At 45.6% G+C, this 23360-nt stretch overlaps 1 protein-coding gene across 2 annotated transcripts in view; it reads left to right on the forward strand.

Moving 5' to 3' along the window:
• Nucleotides 1-417: 417 nt before the first annotated feature.
• cfap57 (cilia and flagella associated protein 57) overlaps nucleotides 418-23360 on the forward strand; it is a 127124-nt gene continuing 104181 nt past the window's right edge. For both annotated transcript variants that reach the window (XM_068036881.1, XM_068036882.1), the window contains exons 1-3: nucleotides 418-1231; nucleotides 6603-6916; nucleotides 13999-14240. In XM_068036881.1, the coding sequence (XP_067892982.1) occupies nucleotides 1075-1231; nucleotides 6603-6916; nucleotides 13999-14240 (713 nt within the window). In that variant the 5' untranslated portion in view covers nucleotides 418-1074. The remainder of the gene's footprint in view (nucleotides 1232-6602; nucleotides 6917-13998; nucleotides 14241-23360) is intronic.

A 23360-nucleotide genomic window follows, 5' to 3' on the forward strand; every position in this document is an offset into this window, starting at 1 on the left:
CACATTCTCCCCAGCCCCCCCCCCTCCCATTCTCCCTACACCCACCCCCAGCATACTCCCCACACCCAACATTCTACCTACCCACCCACCCAACCCTTGACCCCAGCATTCTACCCACCCACCCCTCACCCCCGGCATTCACCCCACACCCAGCATTATCCCAACACACCCCACCCCACCCCCTCTCGCCCCTGGCATTCTCCCCAAACAACCCCCCACGGCACTCTCTCCCCCCGCACAGCATTCTCCCCACCCCACGGCATTCTCTCTCTCACCCCACCACCACGGCATCTCCCCTCACCTCGGCGGGCGGTCACCAAGTCACCGTACAACTCCCACAATTCCAGGCAAAACCCTTGCTTCCGCATGGTTACTTCCTGGAGGCACCTGATTTCCGGCCGGTGGTCATGGTAACGGCGTTATTTACAGTAGCGTTCAAAGAGGGTGATAGAGAGGAATAGAGATCTCGGGAGGTCTAGAAGAAGGGAGAGTGACAAATAAATCGATAGGGAGCGAGAGAGTGGGTGGGTGGGTGTGCTTGAGGCAGACAGGAAGAGGGAGTGATAGGGAGAGTGCGAGAGGGGGACAGAAAGGGTCAGAGAGGGAGAGTGCTGGAGAGAGAGTGATCGTGTTAGAGAGAGCACAATAGGGGCAGATTAAGAGAGGGTCATTGTGCTAAAATGGGACGGGGTCTGCTAGAGTGACTAAGCCAAAGACTGAGGTTCAAAAAGTGTGCTAAAGAGTGAGAGAGGCAGAGATAATGTTTGCGTCAATAACAGATACAAAAGAGAATATATGAAAAAGAGAGTTGGACAGAGCATGTTAGGGAGAGAGTATTAGAGAGACATAGAGTATGTAACAAAAGTGACAGTTTGTAGAAGAAAGTTTAAAAAGTTAGAGTGTGAGAAAGATACACAGTGTATGAGGGATGGAGACAAAGAGAATGTGCATGAGGTGGAGGAAAGGCGAAGTGTGTTAGAGATATGAAGATGTAATTTATTTGGAAGATATATACAAGAAAGTATAGAAAGAGATAAAAGCAATAAAAAGGAGAGACCTACCTGACAGTCCACCATGACTGCTCCACTGATTCATGCCCATCACATTTTTGGGCTACAAACCTCTGTTATGAATAATGTTTTATACTTTGATGATCAAAGCATAATGTACCCAGCTGGGAGCAGCTGTGTGCGTTATAACATCGACCAGAAATGGCAGAAATTCATTCCAGGTAAGAGGCTTTCTACAGTATTGAAGAGTTCATTAATCACGAACAATGGCTGTTTTAGTAAGAAGTAAAGGAAAGTAAAAGCCGTTTTTTTACTTGTTACTTGTGATGTGGGCATTCCTGGCAAGGCCAGCATTTATTGTCCATCCCTAATTGCCTTTGAGCAGGTGGTGGTGAGTTACCTTCTTGAACTGCTATAGTCCATGTGGTGCAGTTACACCCAGAGTAAAGGCCTGCTACCCGAACTGAACCTGATGACGTGTGTCGGGTTTGGGTCGGATCGCTCTTCTGGGTTCGGCTTTCGGGCTTGGGTTGGGCCGGGTCGGGCCGGGCTCGGGTCTGGGTCAGACACATGCAGCAAGAAGTGTTAAAAGTAAAAAAACTACCTGAGGGAAACTCTGAGTCTGCGCTGTGAGTGAGTGAGCATCTCTATGATGTCCTGCAGATTGGGAATCAGCTTCTGCAGATTGGGAATCGCAAGGTAGGTAAAGGTAACATTCCGGGGGTCGGTTTTGGTCGGCGTGGGGTCAGGCTCGGGAAAAACTGGAGGGACCCAGGCCGGGTTGGTTTCGAGTCCGATGTGGTTCTGTCGGGTTCGGGTCGGGTTTATTTTTCGTGACCTGAGCAGGCCTTTAACCCAGAGTGCTGTTAGGAAGGGAGTTCCAGGATTTTAAAAAAATTATTTAATGGGATGTGAGCATCACTGACAAGGTCAGCATTTGCTGTCCATCCCTAATTGCCCTTGACACTGAGTGGCTTGCTAGACCATTTCAGAGGGCAGTTAAGAGTCAGCCACATTGCTGTGGGTCTGTGGAGTCACACATAGGCCAGACCAGGGAAGGATGGCAGATTTCCTTCCTAAAGGTCATTAGTGAACCAGTTGGATTTTTACAACAATTGATGATAGTTTCATGGCACCATTACTGAGACTAGCTTTCAATTCCAGATTTTTTTATTATCTAATTGAATTGCTTTATTAATTAAATTTAAATTCCACCAGCTGATGTGTTGGGATTTTAGATTGCCAGTTCAGTGACATTACCACTACGCCACTGACTCCCAACAACAGTGAAGGAACGGCGATATAATTCCAAGTTGATGTGTGATTTTGGGGGGAACTTGCAGGTGGCGGTGTCAGTTGGCTATATGATGGGTTCTACTTGCACTTGCAGGAAATTATATATTTAAATCTCTCGTTTTCGTTGTTCATCTACAGCCTTGAGCAACTTTACATCATGTGTAGGCTCCCACTCCTTCTTTCTGTCCCGTTCCAAATATATTAACTCATAATTATCTATATTAAATTGCATCTGCCACCTGTATCATCCTAAAGTCTTTTACGAGCCTCCTCAGTGTTTGCCAAGCCCCCGAGCAGGCACCATAGTTAAGCCCATCATTTTCCTCACAGGGGGGGATTTCAATTCCTGGGTCGGAACCTCCACGTCGCGATGACTTCTGGGTCTTGACCCTGCACCGAAGCAAATAGGTGCGCACGTGGAAATTTTAATTTGCAAATAGCTTAATTGACCCAGAGTCGTATTCCCTGCCCAATTAGCGACAGTGGACGCAGGAAGACTGTGAGACTTAGGCAGCAACAGGCCAAATTTAAAGTGCGGATGGCACCCATTGCTGAGGTTGCCGTACATCCAGAAAATGGAAACGCAGACCAGAGCAGTGGGCAGGGGGAGCCCTGTGCCAGTGCAGCCCCCCATTTTTCAGACGACTCACTGGAGGTACTGCTGGAGGTGGTGACTGTGTGCAGGAACATTCTCTTCCCTGGCAGCGGCCACAGAAGGCCCACAAGACTCACCAAGAGGGCAGGGATGCAGGTGAAACATGAAGTCAGCAGCAGAGGAGTGGTGAGGAGGAACTGGGTGCAGTGCAGGAAACGTTTCAACGATCTTCTTTGGTCTGGCAAGGTGAGTGCCAACAGCGACCCATATGGTATGCCAGAGTGCAAAAGAGAGGGTCATTTTGAGGGCGCATAGAGCTCTCTTGACTATGGGAGATGGGTGTGCTGATGTGCTTTGCTGACTCAGAAGCATAGGTTTGAACCCGAGTGCTGACTGCAATATCATCTGCTGATGAGAAGCTGCAATTAGAGAGGGAAGGAGGCATCATCATAACGCATCATTCTTCACCTCGCAGGCCTAAAGGGAGTTGATATACTTGTATTGAAGCAGTTTAGAGAAGGTTTATTTATTAGACTGATTCCTCAGATGAAGAGGTTGTCTTATGAGGAAAGGTTGAGCAGGTGGGGCCCATACTCATTGGAATTTAGAAGAATGATAGATGATCATGAGAGGGCACACCTGGAAGGTGGGGTGCCACGGCTCATGATATTGAGGTGTTTTGAGAAGCAGGCCCTTGATAAGGGCAGATTGTCCAGCATCAAGGGCGCTGTGGAAGGAGAAGTGGGTGTCTGCCGCAGACAGGGTGAAAAGATCTCACATCTCCAGGTTCATAGAGAGCTGAAACAGCACTGAAACAGGCCCTTCGGCCCACCGAGTCTGTGCCGACCATCAACCACCCATTTATACTAATCCTACATTAATCCCATGTTCCCTACCACATCCCCTCAATTCTCCTACCACCTACCTACACGAGGGGCAATTTACAATGGCCAATTTACCTATCAACCTGCAAGTTGGCTGTGGGAGGAAACCGGAACACCCGGCAGAAACCCACGCGGTCACAGGGAGAACTGGCAAACTCCACACAGGCAGTACCCAGAACCGAACCCTGGTCGCTGGAGCTGTGAGGCTGCAGTGCTAACCACTCTGCCGCCCATTCAGGGGATGCGTGGCAGTGATCCCTGTGCAACCAACTGTCAATGCATAAGCTGTCATCTCATTATTTTAGGCAGCAGTAGCATCTGTTGACTATCCCGATCTCTCTTCGCCATCTCTTATGTCTCCCAAAGGGCCAGCTGCAGAGGGAGAGGAGTCTGCACTCGGAGAACAAGTAGAGACACCTCAGAGCCTGCATCATCACATCTTACCAGTGCATCCTCCACCAGCGCAGTCACTCGCACCTCGGTGGGTCCTCACGCGTTATTAGATGGTGGCACTGGGTGGTGCACATCACATCAGAGCAAGAGGATTCAGGGGAGGCAGAGTCGACTATGGCCAGTCCCCCTTGGAGGATGGAGGACAGGCACAGTCCTGCTCTGCAGGGTGGAGATGCAGAGCCTCGGGAGTCGCGAAACAGGCAGCTCTACCTGGAGAACCAGCATGAGATGTGTGCCCATATGTCGGCGTTACCTGGGGCAGTGCAAGGTCATGGGATGAGAATGGAGGAGTCCATTCATCTCATGTGTGCCACAACGTCTCAATGCTTTGAGCGCAAGAGCTCCTCAATTGAGAGAGTGTCCACCTGTTGAAGAGCCATGTGTGGCATCACTCAGAGGATGCAGAACAGCACACTAACATGCACAGGATGCATGCTGCCAGGCTGTAGCATTGACTGGTGAGTGGTACAAATGGTGCAAAGAAGCATCAAGTTGATGCCAGCTGCACCCCAACTGTTCGTCCCCTCCAGCGATCAAGGACGCCATGAAAGGGTTGAGGAGGCAACAGATGGTGATGAGGGGGCCACCCCTCATCAGACTCCATCATCATCCTTCCCCATGGCCCCTCTGATGGACGAAGCATCTGTGGAGTCATCCCCTGTGACAGAGGCTGCTCCTGCAGTGATGTTGGTGCAGTACCCTTTGGAGGTGCCACCTCCGGCATCTTCACGACAATGACTGCCATATGCATCTTACTCCCAGGCAGGCAGGAACAAGCAGCCTACCTCCATCTCATAAAATACTCCGTATTTGGGATGTGCTGTACTTGACCTGATTATGCTTAATGCTGGCAGTGGACACTTTTCTATTTTCAAGCGCTAACAGCAATAACCTTCAAGAAGACAAAAAGAAATCATATTTTATTCAGAGATTTCTGATTAAGGGAAATTGTCTGGTAATTCTTCTTCATTTTCAGAATCAAATATACTGTTTAGCATCTTGGAAACAACGGGTGAACTCCCAGTTGCAATCTCTGCTATCTGTCTCTGTGCATTTATAGCAGGAGGGGAAAGTTATTTTAAAGAAAGTTACTTCCTTTTAGTTTGTCCCCATACCACACACTGGGCTGGATTTTACAGACCCCCTAGGGGGTGTTGGCAGGATGGCCCGGAAAATGGCTCTGGGAGAGGCCCGCCACAGGCCTCACGCCAGGAAGGACCAGCCCCATATTGCCAGCGGCAGCGAGGCCTTGTGGCAGCCCTCCCGCCACTTGGCAACGGGAGCAGCATCTACATAATCAAAAATATGCAAATGAATTAATTACATTCTTACCCGCTCCCGCCATCCGTTCCGGTGCCGTATTGGTGGCAGCAGCCAGCACTCCTGAGCCTTTGGATCTCCGTTCAGAGATATAATGTGGGACACTGGTAGGGAAGAGGGAGCAGATGGGTATTTCAGTGCGGGAGGGGGGGAGCAGGGTCAAACTAATATGATTGGTGGATGGGATAGTGGGAAGGGGTTGAAGGTAAAAGTTTGTGAACTTGCGGGGGGGCGGGGGATGGGTCAGGTACACAAGGTAAGTATTTTGGTGGGGGGAAGAGGGCACAGACTGAACTGTCTGGTTATTGGAGGGGTGGGAGAGGGGTTAGAAACATTTTTTTAATGTTTTAAATTAATTTTAAAATGCATATTTCTTTAAATATTTAAACAAAATGGAAGGGCTGGAACCCCTTTAAAAATGGCGTCAGCACCTGCCCAATGGTGCCGGAAGCCATTGCCGGGGATGGACCGCCCGTCCCCTCCACGTCATCGGGGGGATGGTGGTCCGCCCCGGCCATTTAAATGAGCCACTGCACTTAATATCGCAGCAGCTCCACGATGAGCGGTCCACACGGACAGGCCGCCACAGTTTACATCCATCGCCGATCTTGGCAGTGCACACGTAAAATTCAGCCCGCTATCCCTGATTAAGAGTGAACTTGTTCATGTGCTTCTGAAACTAGGTCCTAGGGAATTTGCCAGAGCAACTGGAATGGCTCACTTACTGACTTTCCATTGAAAGCAGCTCCCCTCTGCTGAACAGCCTTTCCCAGATGGTTCAGCTGGCATCATAAGCTTGCTGTGTGTGAGATCACATGCAACAATCTGCATTCTGTTATATAGTGAACTTGTACAACTACAACTACACTTGAAACTTTGTTCCCAGACTGTCCATTCTACATCAGCGCATCCAATTTTCCTGTTTCTATTAAAGAAAATGCAGGATGTTACTTTTGATATGGCCATACTATGTGCCATCACAATTCCACAGATTTTAGAAACATTAACTATTAACCTGTATTTGTGCTGTGCTGTTGAATGCAGGTTCTGAAAAAAGCCAAGGAATGCTGGTTCTTGCCTTTAGCCCCAATCGACGTTATTTGGCCATTTCTGAAAAGGGTGAAAAAGCCACAGTGACGATATATGATGTACAGCATGATCATAGTAGAAAGAGAAAGTCACTTAGTGTGAATGATCTACTGGCCCAGGAGTTTGTCAGTATTGCCTTCTCGCCAGACTCCAAGTACTTGATTGCACAGTCTGGAAAACCTGATTGGACACTGATCTACTGGTTATGGAAGAAACAGAAAATCATAGGCGTTATGAAAACTACCACTAATGCAAACCCTATTTACCAGGTAATCTTTGGTAGTTCCATGTCATTAACTTCAGCTTTCGTTATTTCTGGACAGTATAATTTCTTTAGAAAGTTGACTATTAATTCAAACTGAAATATGATTCCAATTTACAAAGGATTTTTCAGAAGGCTTTCATGTCAGTGCTCAAGTCTGGTTGCAGTTCTGTATTGGTTTCAGGAAAATCTGCTAAAACTATTACAAAGTAGAAGGGATAATTTAGTGAAATGCAAAATCTTTCTGTTTCTTTGGCAGTGTTGACTATGCCATTAATGTTTTCCACTGTGTATTTAAACCAGAGAATAAGTCAAACTAGATTCACATAATTGGTATGATAGTTGACATTATTTCCCCTCCTCCCACATACAACTCAAGAGAGAGAGAGAGAGAAAGTGGAGATCCTTCCTTAACCCCAGTGCTCAGATATTTTGTGAAGCTTCTCTTCCTCTCGACCTGTCATTCCATGTCTGCCCACTGGCCAGCTATGCTGGGCAACTGACTGGGAGCATGTAAATTAAACCATGAAGATAAAATCGCCCAGGCCTGATGCTACTGAGGTCGGGATGATTTGCTGTCTGTCTCAGCCCCCATCTGCCCAATCTTCACCCTGAGTTAAAATTCCGAGGCTCAAGTGTAGTCATTGTGTGAATCATGGCTAGAGGGCAGGGAATAATTGTAAATGAGTTACCATTTTAAAGCTATAATATTGCTATTTTTAAATAATTCTTGACTTTTAAAGTATGTATAGTTAGAAATCAAACCTTTAAAAAAAAATTGGAATAAGAATGAGTCCAGCAAGGCCAGTATTTATTGCCTGTCCCTATTTGCCCTTAAAATGAGCTGCTGCACTGAACCACTGCAGTCTATGTGGTGTAGCTAGTCTCATAGTGCTGGTAGGTAGGGTCTTCCAGAATTTTGCCCCAGCTACGATGAAGGAACAACGATCTATGTCCAAGTCATGACATCACAGCAGTTTTGAAAGCAGAGCTAGTTGCAGCATTGAAGATTCAGTATACTACAAGGCTGAGGAGCTGGGAAATGCACTATTGGTGGGAGGATGTGATTGTAGTGAGGCAGTTTTATATAGGCAGTTTCCATTATAAAGTGAACATAGGAATTTATATGATAGGGAAAAGTTAACAAAGAACTATCATACAGGTGTGAAGTATGCCCAGACTTTTAATATACTATAGATGAAATCAAATATATTCTTCATTGCCAACCAATTCTTGAGTAAGTCAGAATTACCAACTAATATGCTTAAACTTTGGCTGTTTACCACCATGATAAATATTTCTGCTTTGTAGGGAAATTTAACTGCTCTTAATGACAATAACCAGGGTTTTCCACTCACTGGCCATTTAACTGCTTTATTATGTAGTGGGTTGGCCTGACCTCCATCAAGTCAGCCCATGTTATACTGCAAAACTGATGGTTACTTGTCTGAATATATTCAGTGGGGCTCGTGAATGAAATTACTGCCTATTCCCAATTTTGCTGTTCAAAAGTGAGTGTTAACAACTAGGAGAAAAAAAATTCTTTATAATTGCACCGCTTGCATCACCTAGGTTTTAAAATTTTGTTATGGCCACGACAAGGATCAGGTTGTGAGTGAATAGAGCTCCAGAAAATGTTCTTATGGCAACTGGAGTTGGAATTTATATATTCAGTTTTATTCAGTTTCTCCTTTGTTATCTCTTGCCCAACCCCCACCTCATTCGCTGCTCACAGTGTGGTCTCCTCTACATTGGGGAGACCAAGCGCAGACTGGGTGACCGCTTTGCGGAACATCTCCGCTCAGTCCGCAAGCAGGACCCTGAGCTTCCGGTTGCTTGCCATTTCAACACTCCCCCCTGCTCTCATGCTCACATCTCTGTCCTGGGATTGCTGCAGTGTTCCAGTGAACATCAACGCAAGCTCGAGGAACAGCATCTCATCTACCGATTAGGCACACTACAGCCTGCCGGACTGAACATTGAGTTCAATAATTTCAGAGCATGACAGCCCCCCACTTTACTTTCATTTTTAGTCATTTTTAGTTATTTTTTCTTCCCTTTTTTTTGCATTCCTTTTTACATTTTTTACAATCTTTTTCTGCATTTATTTCATTTCATCTTAGTTTGTTCAGTTTGCTTACCCACTTTTTTTCAGGTTGTTTTTCTTCAGGTTTGCACTTGCTGATGTTCAATATTCAGTATATTCACACCTAATCTGTACTAATACTTTGTCTTTCAACACACCATTAACATATTGTTTGCCTTTGCTCCGTGACCTTTTGGTCAGCTATGTGGCCTGGTCCAATCTGCACCTTCTCCTTTGTTATCTCTTGCCCCACCCCCACCTCACTTGCTTATAATCTGTGACTTTTCTAATATTTGTCAGTTCCGAAGAAGGGTCACTGACCCGAAACGTTAACTCTGCTTCTCTTCCCACAGATGCTGCCAGACCTGCTGAGTGATTCCAGCATTTCTTGTTTTTGTTTCAGTTTTATTAATGTCACCCACATATAAGTGTTCAGTCAGATCCTTCTACTTCCCCGATCATCACCATTTCATGGGTTGATTGAATACATCTATTGAAAAAATAGGATATTAAAATAACAAACTGGAAGAGAAGAATAGGTGAGAGTGCATGTAACTATTTCCCACTGCTGGTAAACAGATAATCCTCAAACAGGTCTAAATAGCAGTCCACATTAGTGCTTTGGAAGAAAATGAATTTTTGTGCCATTTTCTGTGCTGTTGCCCTTAAAAATATCCTGAGGGTATTGAATTTTTGATGAGGCATATTTGCTGATGATCAAAGCTTGGTGGAAAGGTAAACTGCCGGGAGGACATAGAGAGACTGCAAAGAAATATTGCAAAGGTTAGATGAGTGGTCAACAAAATGGCAAATTGAGTATAATGTCGGGAAGTGTGAAGTTGTTCACTTTGGTCATAAAAATAGAAAAGCAGAATTTTTTAAAAAGGTGTGAAACTGTAAGTATTAATGTTCAGAGAGACTTGGGGGTACTCGTACAAGGAATGCACAAAGTTAATACGCAGGTGTAGCAGGCTATTGGGAAGTCAAATGGCATGTTAGCCATTATTACAAGGGGACTGGAGTACAAGCATAAAGAAGTCTTACTAAAATTGTAGAGGGCTTTGGTGAGATCGCACCTGGAATATTGTGTGCAGTTTTGGTCTCCACATTTAAGAAAGGATATACTTGCACTGGAGGCGGTGCAGCAAAGATTTACTAAATTGGTCCCTGGGACGAGGGGGTTGTCCTATGATGAGAGTCTGAGTAAGTTGGGCCTATATTCTCTGGAGTTTAGAAGAATGAGAGGTAACCTATTGAGACATACAAGATTCTGAAAGGGCTTGATAGGGTAGAAGCTGAGAGATTGTTTTCACTGGTTGGGGAATCTAGAACACGGGGGCACAGTCTCAGGATAAGGGGCCAATCATTCAGAACTGAGGTGAGGAGAAATTACTATACTCAAGGAGTTGTGAATCTTTGGAATTCTCCAACCCAGAGAGTGTGGATGTTCCATCATTGAATACAGTTAAAGCTGGGATAGATAGATTTTGTCTCTCAAGAAATCAAGGGAAATGGGGAGCAGGCAGGAAAGTGGAATTGAAGCCCAAGATCAGCCATGATCGTATTGAATGGCAGAGCAGGCTCGATGCGCCATATGGTCTACTTCTGCATCTATTTCTTGTATTCTTGTGTATGATTTCCCCTGGCCTGGGTGAGGGAGCACTGTGGCCAAGCCTGATTCTATCCACACCTCCATCAACACATGCACAATTTCTTGTGTGGCTATATTTATTGGACAATAATATCCGCCTACAAAAAAAAGTCAATAATTTTCATGTTGTCATGAATATATACATTTTTACAATTATTTGGGTTAAATTAAAAGAGAAAAGACCATTAAACCCGCTCTTCCCAACAGACTACAATTGCCGACTACAATTGACCCGAGGAATAACCAGAAATTAGACTTCCAAGAAGGCAAATGGATTTCAACCTCGAGATTAGCGATAAGCAATATTAATAAGCCCCAAATTGTTGCATTCTTTGATTTAATTAGACTTGGAAGAGATGGTCTAGGCTTTCTACTTGGCCATTGATGCGTAGGATGGGGAAGGAAACTGCAGGGGATGGGCACAATCGAAATGTGGAGCTTTTTCAAGGAGCAGCTACTGCGTGTCCTTGATAAGTATGTACCTGTCAGGCAGGGAGGAAGTTGTCGAGCGAGGGAGCTGTGGTTTACTAAAGAAGTTGAAGCGCTTGTCAAGAGGAAGAAGAAGGATGAGACGTGAAGGCTCAGTTAGGGCACTTGAGAGTTACAAGCTAGCCAGGAAGGATCTAAAGGGAGAGCTAAGAAGAACAAGGAGAGGACACGAGAAGTCATTGGCGGATAGGATCAAGGAAAACCCTAAGGCTTTCTATAGGTATATCAGGAATAAAAGAATGACTAGAGTTAGATTAGGGCCAATCAAGGATAGTAGTGGGAAGTTGTGTGTGGAATCAGAGGAGATAGGGGAAGCGTTAAATGAATATTTTACGTCAGTATTTACAGTAGAGAAAGAAAATGTTGTCGAGGAGAATACTGAGATTCAGACTACTAGGCTAGATGGGATTGAGGTTCACAAGGAGGAGGTGTTAGCAATTTTGGAAAGTGTGAAAATAGATAAGTCCCCTGGGCCAGATGGGATTTATCCTAGGATTCTCTGGGAAGCCAGGGAGGAGATTGCAGAGCCTTTGTCCTTGATCTTCATGTCGTCATTGTCGACAGGAATAGTGCCGGAAGACTAGCGGATAGCAAATGTTGTCCCCTTGTTCAAGAAGGGGAGTAGAGACAGCCCTGGTAATTATAGACCTGTGAGCCTTACTTCGGTTGTGGGTAAAATGTTGGAAAAGGTTATAAGAGATAGGATTTATAATCATCTTGAAAAGAATAAGTTCATTAGAGATAGTCAGCACGGTTTTGTGAAGGGTAGGTCGTGCCTCACAAACCTTATTGAGTTTTTCGAGAAGGTGACCAAACAGGTGGATGAGGGTAAAGCAGTGGATGTGGTGTATATGGATTTCAGTAAGGCGTTTGATAAGGTTCCCCACGGTAGGCTATTGCAGAAAATACGGAAGTATGGAGTTGAAGGTGATTTAGAGCTTTGGATCAGAAATTGGCTAGCTGAAAGAAGACAGAGGGTGGTGGTTGATGGCAAATGTTCATCCTGGAGTTTAGTTACTAGTGGTGTACTGCAAGGATCAGTTTTGGGGCCACTGTTGTTTGTCATTTTTATAAATGACCTGGTGAGGGTGTAGAAGGGTGGGTTAGTAAATTTGCGGATGACACGAAGGTCGGTGGAGTTCTGGATAGTGCCGAAGGATGTTGTAGGTTACAGAGGGACATAGATAGGCTGCAGAGCTGGGCTGAGAGATAGCAAATGGAGTTTAATGTGGAAAAGTGTGAGGTGATTCACTTTGGAAGGAGTAACAGGATTGCAGAGTACTGGGCTAATGGGAAGATTCTTGGTAGTGTAGATGAGCAGAGGGATCTTGGTGTCCAGATACATAAATCCCTGAAAGTTGCTACCCAGGTTAATAGGGCTGTTAAGAAGGCATATGGTGTGTTAGCTTTTATTAGTAGGGGGATCGAGTTTCGGAGCCACGAGGTCATGCTGCAGCTGTACAAAACTCTGGTGAGGCCGCACCTGGAGTATTGCGTGCAGTTCTGGTCACCGCATTATAGGAAGGATGTGGAAGCTTTGGAAAGGGTGCAGAGGAGATTTACTAGGATGTTGCCTGGTATGGAGGGAAGGTCTTACGAGGAAAGGCTGAGGGACTTGAGGTTGTTTTCGTTGGAGAGAAGGAGGAGGAGAGGTGACTTAATAGAGACATATAAGATAATCAGAGGGTTAGATAGGGTGGATAGTGAGAGTCTTTTTCCTCGGATGGTGATGGCAAACACGAGGGGACATAGCTTTAAGTTGAGGGGTGATAGATATAGGACAGGTGTGAGAGGTAGTTTCTTTACTCAGAGAGTAGTAGGGGCGTGGAACGCCCTGCCTGCAACAGTAGTAGACTCGCCAACTTTAAGGGCATTTAAGTGGTCATTGGATAGACATATGGATGAAAATTGAATAGTGTAGGTCAGATGGTTTCACAGGTCGGCGCAACATCGAGGGCCGAAGGGCCTGTACTGCGCTGTAATGTTCTAATGTTCATTGTGCTGTCAGACGTGAGGCGGGTGAGTAGTTTTCATTGCTCCTGAGGTTTTCCACAGACCCAGGCTGGTTTTCTGGCTCTGTGGTCATTAATATACAATTACCGACATCCTGGCCTCCAAAGGGAAGTTGGCCAATCTGGGGTCAGAAATGTACAGCCCTGAAGGCCTACTGCTGAAACAAAAAGGGGATTTGCCAGCATAGTGCCTGGCAATAATGTTAGAAAAAATGAGAGGATCTCTCCCTCAGCTGATGCGTTCTCAGGGCTGTGCTCTTAGAGTATTTACATGTGCCGCTTTCCAGCTAAACCCTGGTGCCTCCTTGGCTGACTTCTGAATGGTAGATGCAGTGCCCTAACAGGCATCCAGCAGTCTCACAGAGGCTGTGTTTTCTTCATTTACATTTGTTAGCATGGACTGTCCCCCCGTGTTCTAGTTTATGGTGTGACAACTGGCCTACAGTATGTAGCTGGTAGGTGTGGACGTAGCCCAGCATATTCCTTGAATTGTTTTTCATTGCTACCTACTCAGGTCTGCTGAAAATTCAGCAGGGCAAGAGAGGTGGAGATGTAACATTTTATTTTATGGAGTATCTGATCTTCCTTCTCTATACTTATTCATATTCAGTCTCCTTCATTAGCTGATATTCCTCTGATTATTTTCGAGGAATTAATGTATTTGCATAAAAATAGGAATATAGCATCACTGATGGAAGTCTGTTCTGCAACTGGTTCCAATAATTACTGTACTCTTCCTCTTCATCAACATAAAGTGCAGTGCAGCCTGCTAAATGTATCATATATATATATCATTGAGATTCCATAATATACTGTACACATTAGTTAATGATTATCTTTTTTTATATTAGGTCAGCTTTAACCCTCAAGATAACACACAGATCTGTGTGGTTGGGAATGGTGTTTTAAAACTGTTACGATATGCTGATGGAAATCTTAAACAAACGAACTTCCAAAAATTTGAGCTACAGAACTTTCTCGCACATGCTTGGATGCCTGACGATCACATCATTGTTGGCACTGACATGGGAAAACTTTACCTGTTTGAGTTGGCTGAACTGCGCTGGGAGTACACTACAAGCCTAGACATCAGGTACACTAAGAGTGGAGACAGTATGGCCCTAACTTGCTCTTTCTATTTTCTCAATAGTTGTTGCAATGGTTCTCAAACCGTTCTGTGTTGGTCATCCCCTGTAAATACTAACATATTCTCAGGGGCTTCCTGTTCTAAGGATTGTAAACCTTTCATCTACCTAAAGAAAGCAGTGCTATTATGATGATCTTGAAATTCCTCAGTCTGAACATTCCTCAGCCCACACACATCCATTTGGAACCCTGTAATTTCCATTGATGGCTTTAATTCATACTAATATTTTCTTTTCTACAGGCAAAACCACATTAAAGGGTGTGTTAATTGAGATCAAATAAGTTCATGCACTATGTTAATATTTGAGTGCTACAAACGACAGAAAATTTAGCTTTTGGTTGAATGACTGCCAGTAGGTGTTCAGTGCTGTCATTGAATAGCAGGTGGTCATGATTACAGCTCAAGTAGATAATAACCAATGAAGCCAATCATTATGAATAGGGTGATCTTATGTAACCTAAGTTACTAAATGCCCTTACTGTTTTGAGTTTTAAACATGGATTGTATTGAGACAAATCTTCAACTCTAGCACACAACACCTAGTATATCATAAGTGATGTGATTTTTGTGACCAGTGGAAATCATAACCATTATGAACAGACGAAGTGGACAGGCAGGAAAAGACCATCAAGCCTGGCCCACACCCAGGATGGACAAAACATCCTGATTAAACACTTCTTCACTCCTTCCCACTTCACCCCTCTCCCCTTGTAGCTATGTAATCTTCTAGAAAACGCAAAAAGATAAGTGACTAGTACTCCCTCTCACCCCTCTTAGAGTTGATGCTGATATTACACCCCTGTCAGAATTTATGCTGATACTACCACCCCCCAGAGTTCATGCTGATATTGGCCTCCAGCCCCTCCCCCCACCCTGCCGCACCAGAGTTCACCTCCTCAACTCGGGCTTCAAACATTCATGCTGCCACTTTCCCTCCTCATGCCTGTGATATTCTCTGGACTGGAGCAAGGTTTAGCCGAGTTTAGTAAGAAAAATGAGGCAAAGACTGAGACAGAAGCAGCATGCTGTTGAACATAATGGAGTCTTCTTTATTCTGTTTTACTTTCACTTTCTCTTTCAGCTCCCTCTGCTGGCTCTTGTGTGCCTGGTAGCCTCAAGTGAACAATATGTACAATGCAGTTTTCAAAACACTACATCCCTCCCCTTCTTAGTAAATGAGAGACATAGCATGTTTCGAAAAGTGTAAACAATAAACTTAAATATAAATGGTTCAGTTCGTAACATAGTCACTTAAGTATGGTGGGTGTTTTCTCTCATGAGTAGGATATTGTCTGACATCAGATGTAGTCTCATTTGACTCATGTTCTTCATCTGAGATGTCGATGTCAGAATTGGATTCAATGCTTGCGAGTGATGTGTTCAGTTTTGAAGAATGACATGTTTAGTATGACGATTTGCGAATCGCACTTAGTTAGCAGTGATCATTGATCCTTTCATATAGGTCACAACAAATGGTTGAATGCCATAAGGGGTTATTTGCTTTTCAACATAACCATCACGTTTCACAAGTACTTTATCTCCTGGCTTTAGCAATGTAGCTCTAAATTTCATGTTTCACTCTGCATTTACCTTCATTTGCTCCTTCTGTTCTTGATCGCTTTCGTGTACATGTTGATCAATAGCTCTGCAGGGTAGCTCAGGAAGACTTTTGCACTTAGGATGTGCAAAGATGAGTGTAGCTGGAGGTTTTCCAGTAGTCGAGTGAGGAGTCACTCTTCAATTACAAAGAAAATGATATAGCTCTTGCTTCTATGATTGTTCTCAGCTGACGCTGTTCGTACTACTATTTTCAAGGTTCGCATAAATCTTTTGACTTCTCCATTAGCTCTTGGCCAACAGGGTGTGATTTTTCGATGAGTGAATCCGAGGTAGTTTGCAAATTTGCTGAATTCATCGCTGTTGAATGGGGGTCCATTTTCACTTCCTACCATTTGAGGGATTCCAAACAAAGCAAAAATCTGGTCAAGCTTTGGGATGATTGTGTTTGTTGAAGTTGACATAACTAATTCCACGATTGGGAATCTGCTGTAGTCGTCAGTGACAACAAGTCGGTGGTTAGCTGTGGAAGTGGTGTGTCTATTTGGGGGAGGGGTTGGGAGAACTCTGCAAGTGGTGTGTCTGTGAGGGGCGGGGGGTGGGTTTGGGTAAACTTTGCAACTGCATTGTCTGTGGGGCGGTGGAGGCGCTGTGTTTGGCAGAGCTCAGCAAGTGCAGAGGTGGTTTTCTTTCGGAAGGCCAGTGCAGGACACTGAAATGTTATTGGCTTGCTCATGATGGCTCTCACTTTTGGAAATGGTGCAGGTGCAACATCATTCCTACATTCCATACCATGGAGCTAATGAAAGCTTCCCATAACCAAAACAAAACATCTCTTTGCAGAGATAGATAAATGTAACCTTTGAAGGAACCTGAAGAACAAAAGAGGAAAAAAATGGGTTTGATTCATCCTGTTTTCTTAGATCCCCATGCTATGCTGAAGTGAATCCACCAGAGGTGGGCCCAAGAGGCAGCTGCGGCACAAGAGGAACCTCCCAGACGTGATCAGCAGAGGCTGAGAACACAACAAAGAGCCTAGATACAGCAACGCGTATATAGAACTCGCCTGACATAGCCGCATATATCGGAACACAACCGCTAGAGAAGACTGCGGCTGACCAGAGAGGCCATCACAGATATCTGTGCATTGCTCAATGACGATTTGTGACCAATGGTTTTGGTGGCCATCCTACACCTATGGTCCTCAAAATTACTGTGGCTCTAAACTTTTATGCCCCTGGATCATTCCAGGGATCCACTGGGGTCATGAGTGGGGTCTGTCAATCGGCAGCGCACAGCTGCATCAAGGAGGTCACCGATGCTTTGTCCAGGAGGGCCGGCAAGTAGGTCATAGAGTCATAGAGTTATACAGCACAGAAACAAGCCCTTCGGCCCATCGTGTCTGTGCTGGCCATCAAGCACCTAACTATTGTAGTCCCATTTTCCAGCACTTGGCCCGTAGCCTTGTACGCTATGGCGTTTCAAGTGCTCATCTAAATACTTCTTAAATGTTGTGAGGGTTCCTGCCTCTACCACCCCTTCAGACAGTGTATTCCAGATTCCAACCACCCTCTGGGTAAAAGATTTTTTCCTCAAATCCCCTCTAAACCTCCTGCCCCTTACCTTAAATCTTTGCCATCCTGGTTATTGACACCTCCGCTAAGGGAAAAAGCTTCTTCCTATCTAACCTATCAATGCCCCTCATAATTTTGTATACCTCAATCATGTCCCCCCTCATCCTTCTCTGTTCTAAGGAAAACAACCCTAGCCTTTTCAGTCTCTCTGCATAGCTGAAATGCTCTAGCCCTGGCAACATCCTGGTGAATTTCCTTTGCCCCCTCTCCAGTGCAATCACATTCTTCCTATAGCGTGGTGCCCAGAACTGTACACAGTACTCCAGCTATGGCCTAACTAGCATTTTATACAGCTCCATCATAACCTCCCTGCTCTTATATTCTATGCCTCAGCTAATAAAGGCAAGTATCCCATATGCCTTCCTAACCACTTTATCTACTTGTGCTGCTGCTTTCAGTGATCTATGGACAAGTACACCAAGGTCCCTCTGACGTTCTGTACTTCCTAGGTCCTACCATCCATTGTATATTCCCTTGCCTTGTTAGTCCTCCCAAAATGCGTCACCTCACACTTCTCAGGATTTAATTCCATTTGCCACTGCTCCGCCCATCTTACCAGCTCATCTATATCGTCCTGTAATCTAAGGCTTTCCTCCTCACTATTTACGACACCACCAATTTTCATGTCATCTGCGAACTTACTTATCATACCTCCTATATTCACGTCTACGTCATTACCGTACACTGCAAACAGCAAGGGTCCCAGCACCGTTCCTTGTGGTACACCACTGCTCACAGGCTTCCACTCGCAAAAACAACCCTCGACTATTACCCTCTGTTTCCTGCCACTAAGCCAATTTTGGATCCAATTTGCCAAATTGTCCTGGATCTCATGGGCTCTTACCTTCTTAACCAATCTCTCATGCGGGACCTTATCAAAAGCCTTACTGAAGTCCATGTAGACTACATCAACTGCTTTACCCTCATCTACACATCTGGTCACCTCCACGAAAAATTCAATCAAGTCAGTTAGACACGATCTCCCCCTGACAAAGCCGTGCTGCCTATCCCTGATTATTCCCTGCCTCTCCAAGTGGAGATTAATCCTGTCCCTCATAATTTTTTCCAGTAGTTTCCCAACCACTGGTGTTCTACTCAGTGGCCTGTAATTACCTGGTCTATCCCTGCTGCCCTTCTTGAATAATGGTACCACATTCGCTGTCCTCCAATCCCCTGGCACCTCTCCCGTGGCCAGAGAGGATCTGAAAATTTTTGTCAGAGCCCCTGCTATCACCTCCCTTGCCTCACATAACAGCCTGGGATACATCTCATCTGGGCCTGGGAATTTATCCACTTTTAAGCCTGCTAAAACATCTAATACTTCCTCTTTTTCAATGTTAATATGTTCAAATATATCGCACTCCCCCTCCCTGATCTCCACACCTACATCGTCGTTCTCCACAGTGACAACAGATGAAAATTAATCATTTAAAACCTCACCTATGTCCTCCGACTCCACACACAGATTGCCACTTTGGTCTCTAATGGGCCCTACTCTTTCCCTGGTTATCCTCTTGCCCTTAATATACTTATAAAATGCCTTAGGATTATCCTTTATCTTGCCTGCCAATGTTTTTTCATGTCCCCTCTTCGCTCTCCTAATTACTTTTTTTTGAAGTACCCATCTACACTTTCTATACTCCTGTAATGCCTCCGCTGTTTTCAGTACTCGGAATCTGCCATAAGCCTCCTTTTTTTCCTGATCCAATACCCTATATCCCTTGACATCCAGGGTTCCCTGGACTTGATGGTCCTACCCTTCACCTTAACCAGTATATGTTGGCTCTGAACTCTCACTATTTCCTCTTTGAATGACTCCCACTGGTCTGATGTAGACTTTCCTACAAGTAGTTGCTCCCAGTCCACTTTAGCCAGATCCTGTTTTATCAAATTGAAATCAGCCTTCCCCCAGTTCATATCCTTCATTTCTGGCCTGTCTTTGTCCTTTTCCATAGCTTCTTAAATCTTACAGAGTTATGGTCACGATCCCCGAAATATTCCCCCACTGATACTTCTACCACTTGTCCAGCTTCATTCCCTAGGATTAGGTCCAGTATTGCCTCTTCTCTTGTAGGACTTTCTATGTGCTGGCTCAAAAGCTCTCCTGTATGCATTTTAAGAATTCCTCCCCCCTTAAGCCTTTTGCACGAAGACTATCCCAGTTGATATTAGGTAAGTTTAAATCCCCTACTATTATTACCCTATTATTTTTACACCTCTCTGAGATTTGCTTACATGTCTGTTCCTCCATCTCTCCCTGACTATTTGGAAGCCTGTAGTACACTCCCAGCCAAGTGATTGCCCCCCTTTTGTTCTTAAATTCTACCCATATGGCCTCAATTGAGGAACCTTCCAAGATATCATCCCTCCTTACTGCAGTAATTGACTCCTTGATCAACAGTGCAATGCCACCTCCTCTTTTATCCCCTCCCCTGTCACGCCTGAAGATTCTATACCCTGGTATATTGAGTTGCCAGTCCTGCCCCTCCCTCAGCCATGTCTCTGTGATAGCAATAATATCATAATCCCATGTGCTAATCAATGCCCTCAATTCATCTGCCTTATTAGTAAGACTCCTTGCATTAAAGTATATGCAATCCAGCCTTGCATTTTTCACTTGTGCCTCAACAGATCTAAACTCACTCAGTTTCTCTTCTATATTTTGCTGTGCCTCACCCCCTACTGTACCTCCACTCTGTACCCCATCCCCCTGCCCAATTAGTTTCTACCCCTCCCTACCCACCCACCAACAGCACTAGCAAGCCTCCCAGCAAGGATCTTGGTCCCTTTCCAGTTCAGGTGCAACCCGCCCAACTTGTACAGGTCCCACCTTTGCCAGAAACAGACCCAGTGATCCAGGAACCTAAAGCCCTCCCTCCTGCACCATTTCCTCAGTCACACATTCATCTGCTCTATCCTCCTATGCCTATACTCGCTAGCATGTGGCACAGGGAGTAATCGAGAGATTACAACTTTTGAGGTCCTGCTTTTTAATCTGCTACCTAGTTCCCTAAATTCTTGTTGCAGGACCTCATCCCTCTTTCTACCTGTGTCGTTGGTACCAATGTGTATCACGACCTCTGACTGCTCACCCTCCCCCCTCAGAATGTCCTGCAGCCGCTCTGTGGCAACCTTGAGCCTAGCACCAGGGAGGCAACATGCCATCTTGGAGTCTCGTTTGCGGCCACAGAAACGCTTATCTGCACCCCTTACGATAGAATCCCCTATCACTATAGCTCTTCCACCCCTTTTGTGCTACAGGGCAGACCCTGAGAATCAGGCTGAGAAGGCCATTGGATTTGGGGCCATTGCGGGATTCCTACAGGTCCAAGGTGTGATCAATTGCACACATGTTGCCATCAAGGCTTCTATGGACCAAACAACCGCCTTCATAAACAGAAAGGTGTTTCATTCCATTAATGTACAACTAATATGTGACCACAGAAATCGCTTCCTACAAATCTGTGCCCGCTTCCCGGGAAGCTGCCATGACTTATTCATACTTTGGCAGTCCCAGGTGCCACATCTTTTCACTCCTCCCACTCACCTTGAAGATGGCTTCTGAGGGATAAGGGCTACCCATTGAGGACATGGCTTCTGACGCCTGTAAGGAACCCCACCAATGATGCAGAACAACATTACAATGCCTGTCACAGCTCCACCAGAGTGACTATCGAGCAGGTCATTGGTATGCTGAAGTTGTGGTTCTGTTGCCTCGATAGATCTGGTGGAGCCTTCAGTATGCCCCACAGTAGGTTGGGTGCATTTTTGTGGTCTGCTGCAATCTACATAACATTACACTACAGAGGGGGGAGGCATTGCCAGGGGAAGCCTTGTGGGAGTATGAAACTTCCTCTAATGAAGAGGACACAGAGGGCTCACAAGGCTAAGCAGCCATGGAAGATCCTAGCAGAGTGATGGAGGGCAGACATCTTGAACAGCGGGCAAGCGAGGCAAGGCTGAGGCTTATAATGGAGCATTTCTGAAATCCATGACTTGCAATAAATATACTTCTGTCCAAAATGCACCCTCATGCATGTAGTGTCAAGCTTTCTGCCTCCGTACTATCTTGCCCTCCAGGATGGATGGCAACATCAATTCATAGAAACATAGAAAATAGGAGCAGGAGTTGGCCATTCGGCCCTTCGAGCCTACTTCGCCATTCATTATGATCATGGCTGATCATCCAACTCAGTAGCCTGTTCCCGCTTTCGCCCCATACCCTTTGATCCCTTTCGCCCCAAGAGCTATATCTAACTCCTTCTTGAAAACATACAATGTTTTGACCTCAACTGCTTTCTGTGGTAGCAAATTCCACAGGTTCACCACTCTCTGGGTGAAGAACTGTCTCCTCATTTCAGTCCTGAAAGGTTTACCACGTATCCTTAAACTATGACCCCTGGTTCTGGACTCCCCCACCATCGGGAACATCCTTCCTGCATCTACCAGTGCCCATGTGACATCGTTCAAGTAATAATACAATCATGCTCATTGGCATGTTAATGATGTCAATAGTCACTTTGCCAATGTTGCCAATGTAGTAAGGCATTTGAGAGGTTTGGAGTAGTTACACTCACGCCATGGTGGAATGCTGTTACCCATCAATGAAGGCTGAAGATTTGCAGCAATGAACCTTTAATAATATTATACATGATATATCTATTTCACCTGTGAATACCCATGTGTGTCGGGGTGTCTTTTTTTATACATTAGCATGGTGACAGCACCATGCGACAGCAGCTGGACTGGAGGCAGGCTGCTGATCATGATGCCTCTTGGCCTGGGATGACTTTGGCAGCCGTCCTCTGGGTGCCTGAAGGATTCCTGCACTGGTGCAGGAGTGTATTCAGGCATCACGGCTACTGGAGCTTGGCTCATTGGCAGAGGAGATGAGGAGCCAGTGTGCAGACTTGAATCGCCCTGAGGGGAGACCCGAGGTATGGAACACATCCTCTCCTCCTCCCTCTCAAGGCTCCTTGGAACCTCCCTGCTCACCAGAGAAGGACTAGAAACTGGATCATGCGAGGGCTTGCAGGGCATTGCAGATCTCTGGAATGTGGCTGTCCAAGAGTGTCGCCAACCTCTCCATGGATGAAGCCATGTACTCATAGGTGCCTGGGGCAGGACAGCAATCATGGCATGGATGGACTCCCCTATCATCGCTCAAGACTACGCATGGCCTCTGGCATCTCCGCCAGATATTGCTGTACTCGTCCCTGCAATTCCAGCCTGCCCTGTGCTGCCGAAACCAGAGGCTCATTATCAGCCTGGCACTCAGTTTGGGCCTGGCCACCCACAGTCCCCCGACTGCCAGAGACCCCGCTTTCTCAGCCTCAGCCAGCTGTTCGGGCACTTGTCTTGTGCTCTCACCAGATTGTGACCTTGTATCACTGAGTGGATTCTCACAGAGGTGAAAGTATCTGTGCTGGTGGAAGCTACAGCAGAGTCATCGGATGGTGCATCCTCTCATTGCTTCTCGTCCTCAGAAGTTGTCGTCAGTCTCTCGGGGTCTGTGATTTCCTGCGAACGCTGACCTGCGAGATACAATGCAAACAACATATGTGTGGGTTTGGCTTCACATATTCATTAAGTACAACATGCCAAAGCTAATGTACCATGATTATTACATTTGTATCTGATCAGCAATAATCACTCTCTTGCTCTGGGACCCCAAACTCCATGCCTGAGATAGCACATCCTGTTTGGCTCCTGGCTAGTTGCTGTGCCTCCTCTTTGCCTGACTTAAAGGGATGCGGGTCAGACACTCCGCCACTGGTCCTGGTCATCTGCCTCCTATTATGGGCCCTCTTCTCCTGAAAGAGCAAGGATGCAGATATTGAACATTGCCAAACTTCAACATCACAGTTCTACTGCC

The sequence above is a fragment of the Heterodontus francisci genome, chromosome 8 (genome assembly GCF_036365525.1).
Source record: "Heterodontus francisci isolate sHetFra1 chromosome 8, sHetFra1.hap1, whole genome shotgun sequence".
Classification (NCBI taxonomy): domain Eukaryota; kingdom Metazoa; phylum Chordata; class Chondrichthyes; order Heterodontiformes; family Heterodontidae; genus Heterodontus; species Heterodontus francisci.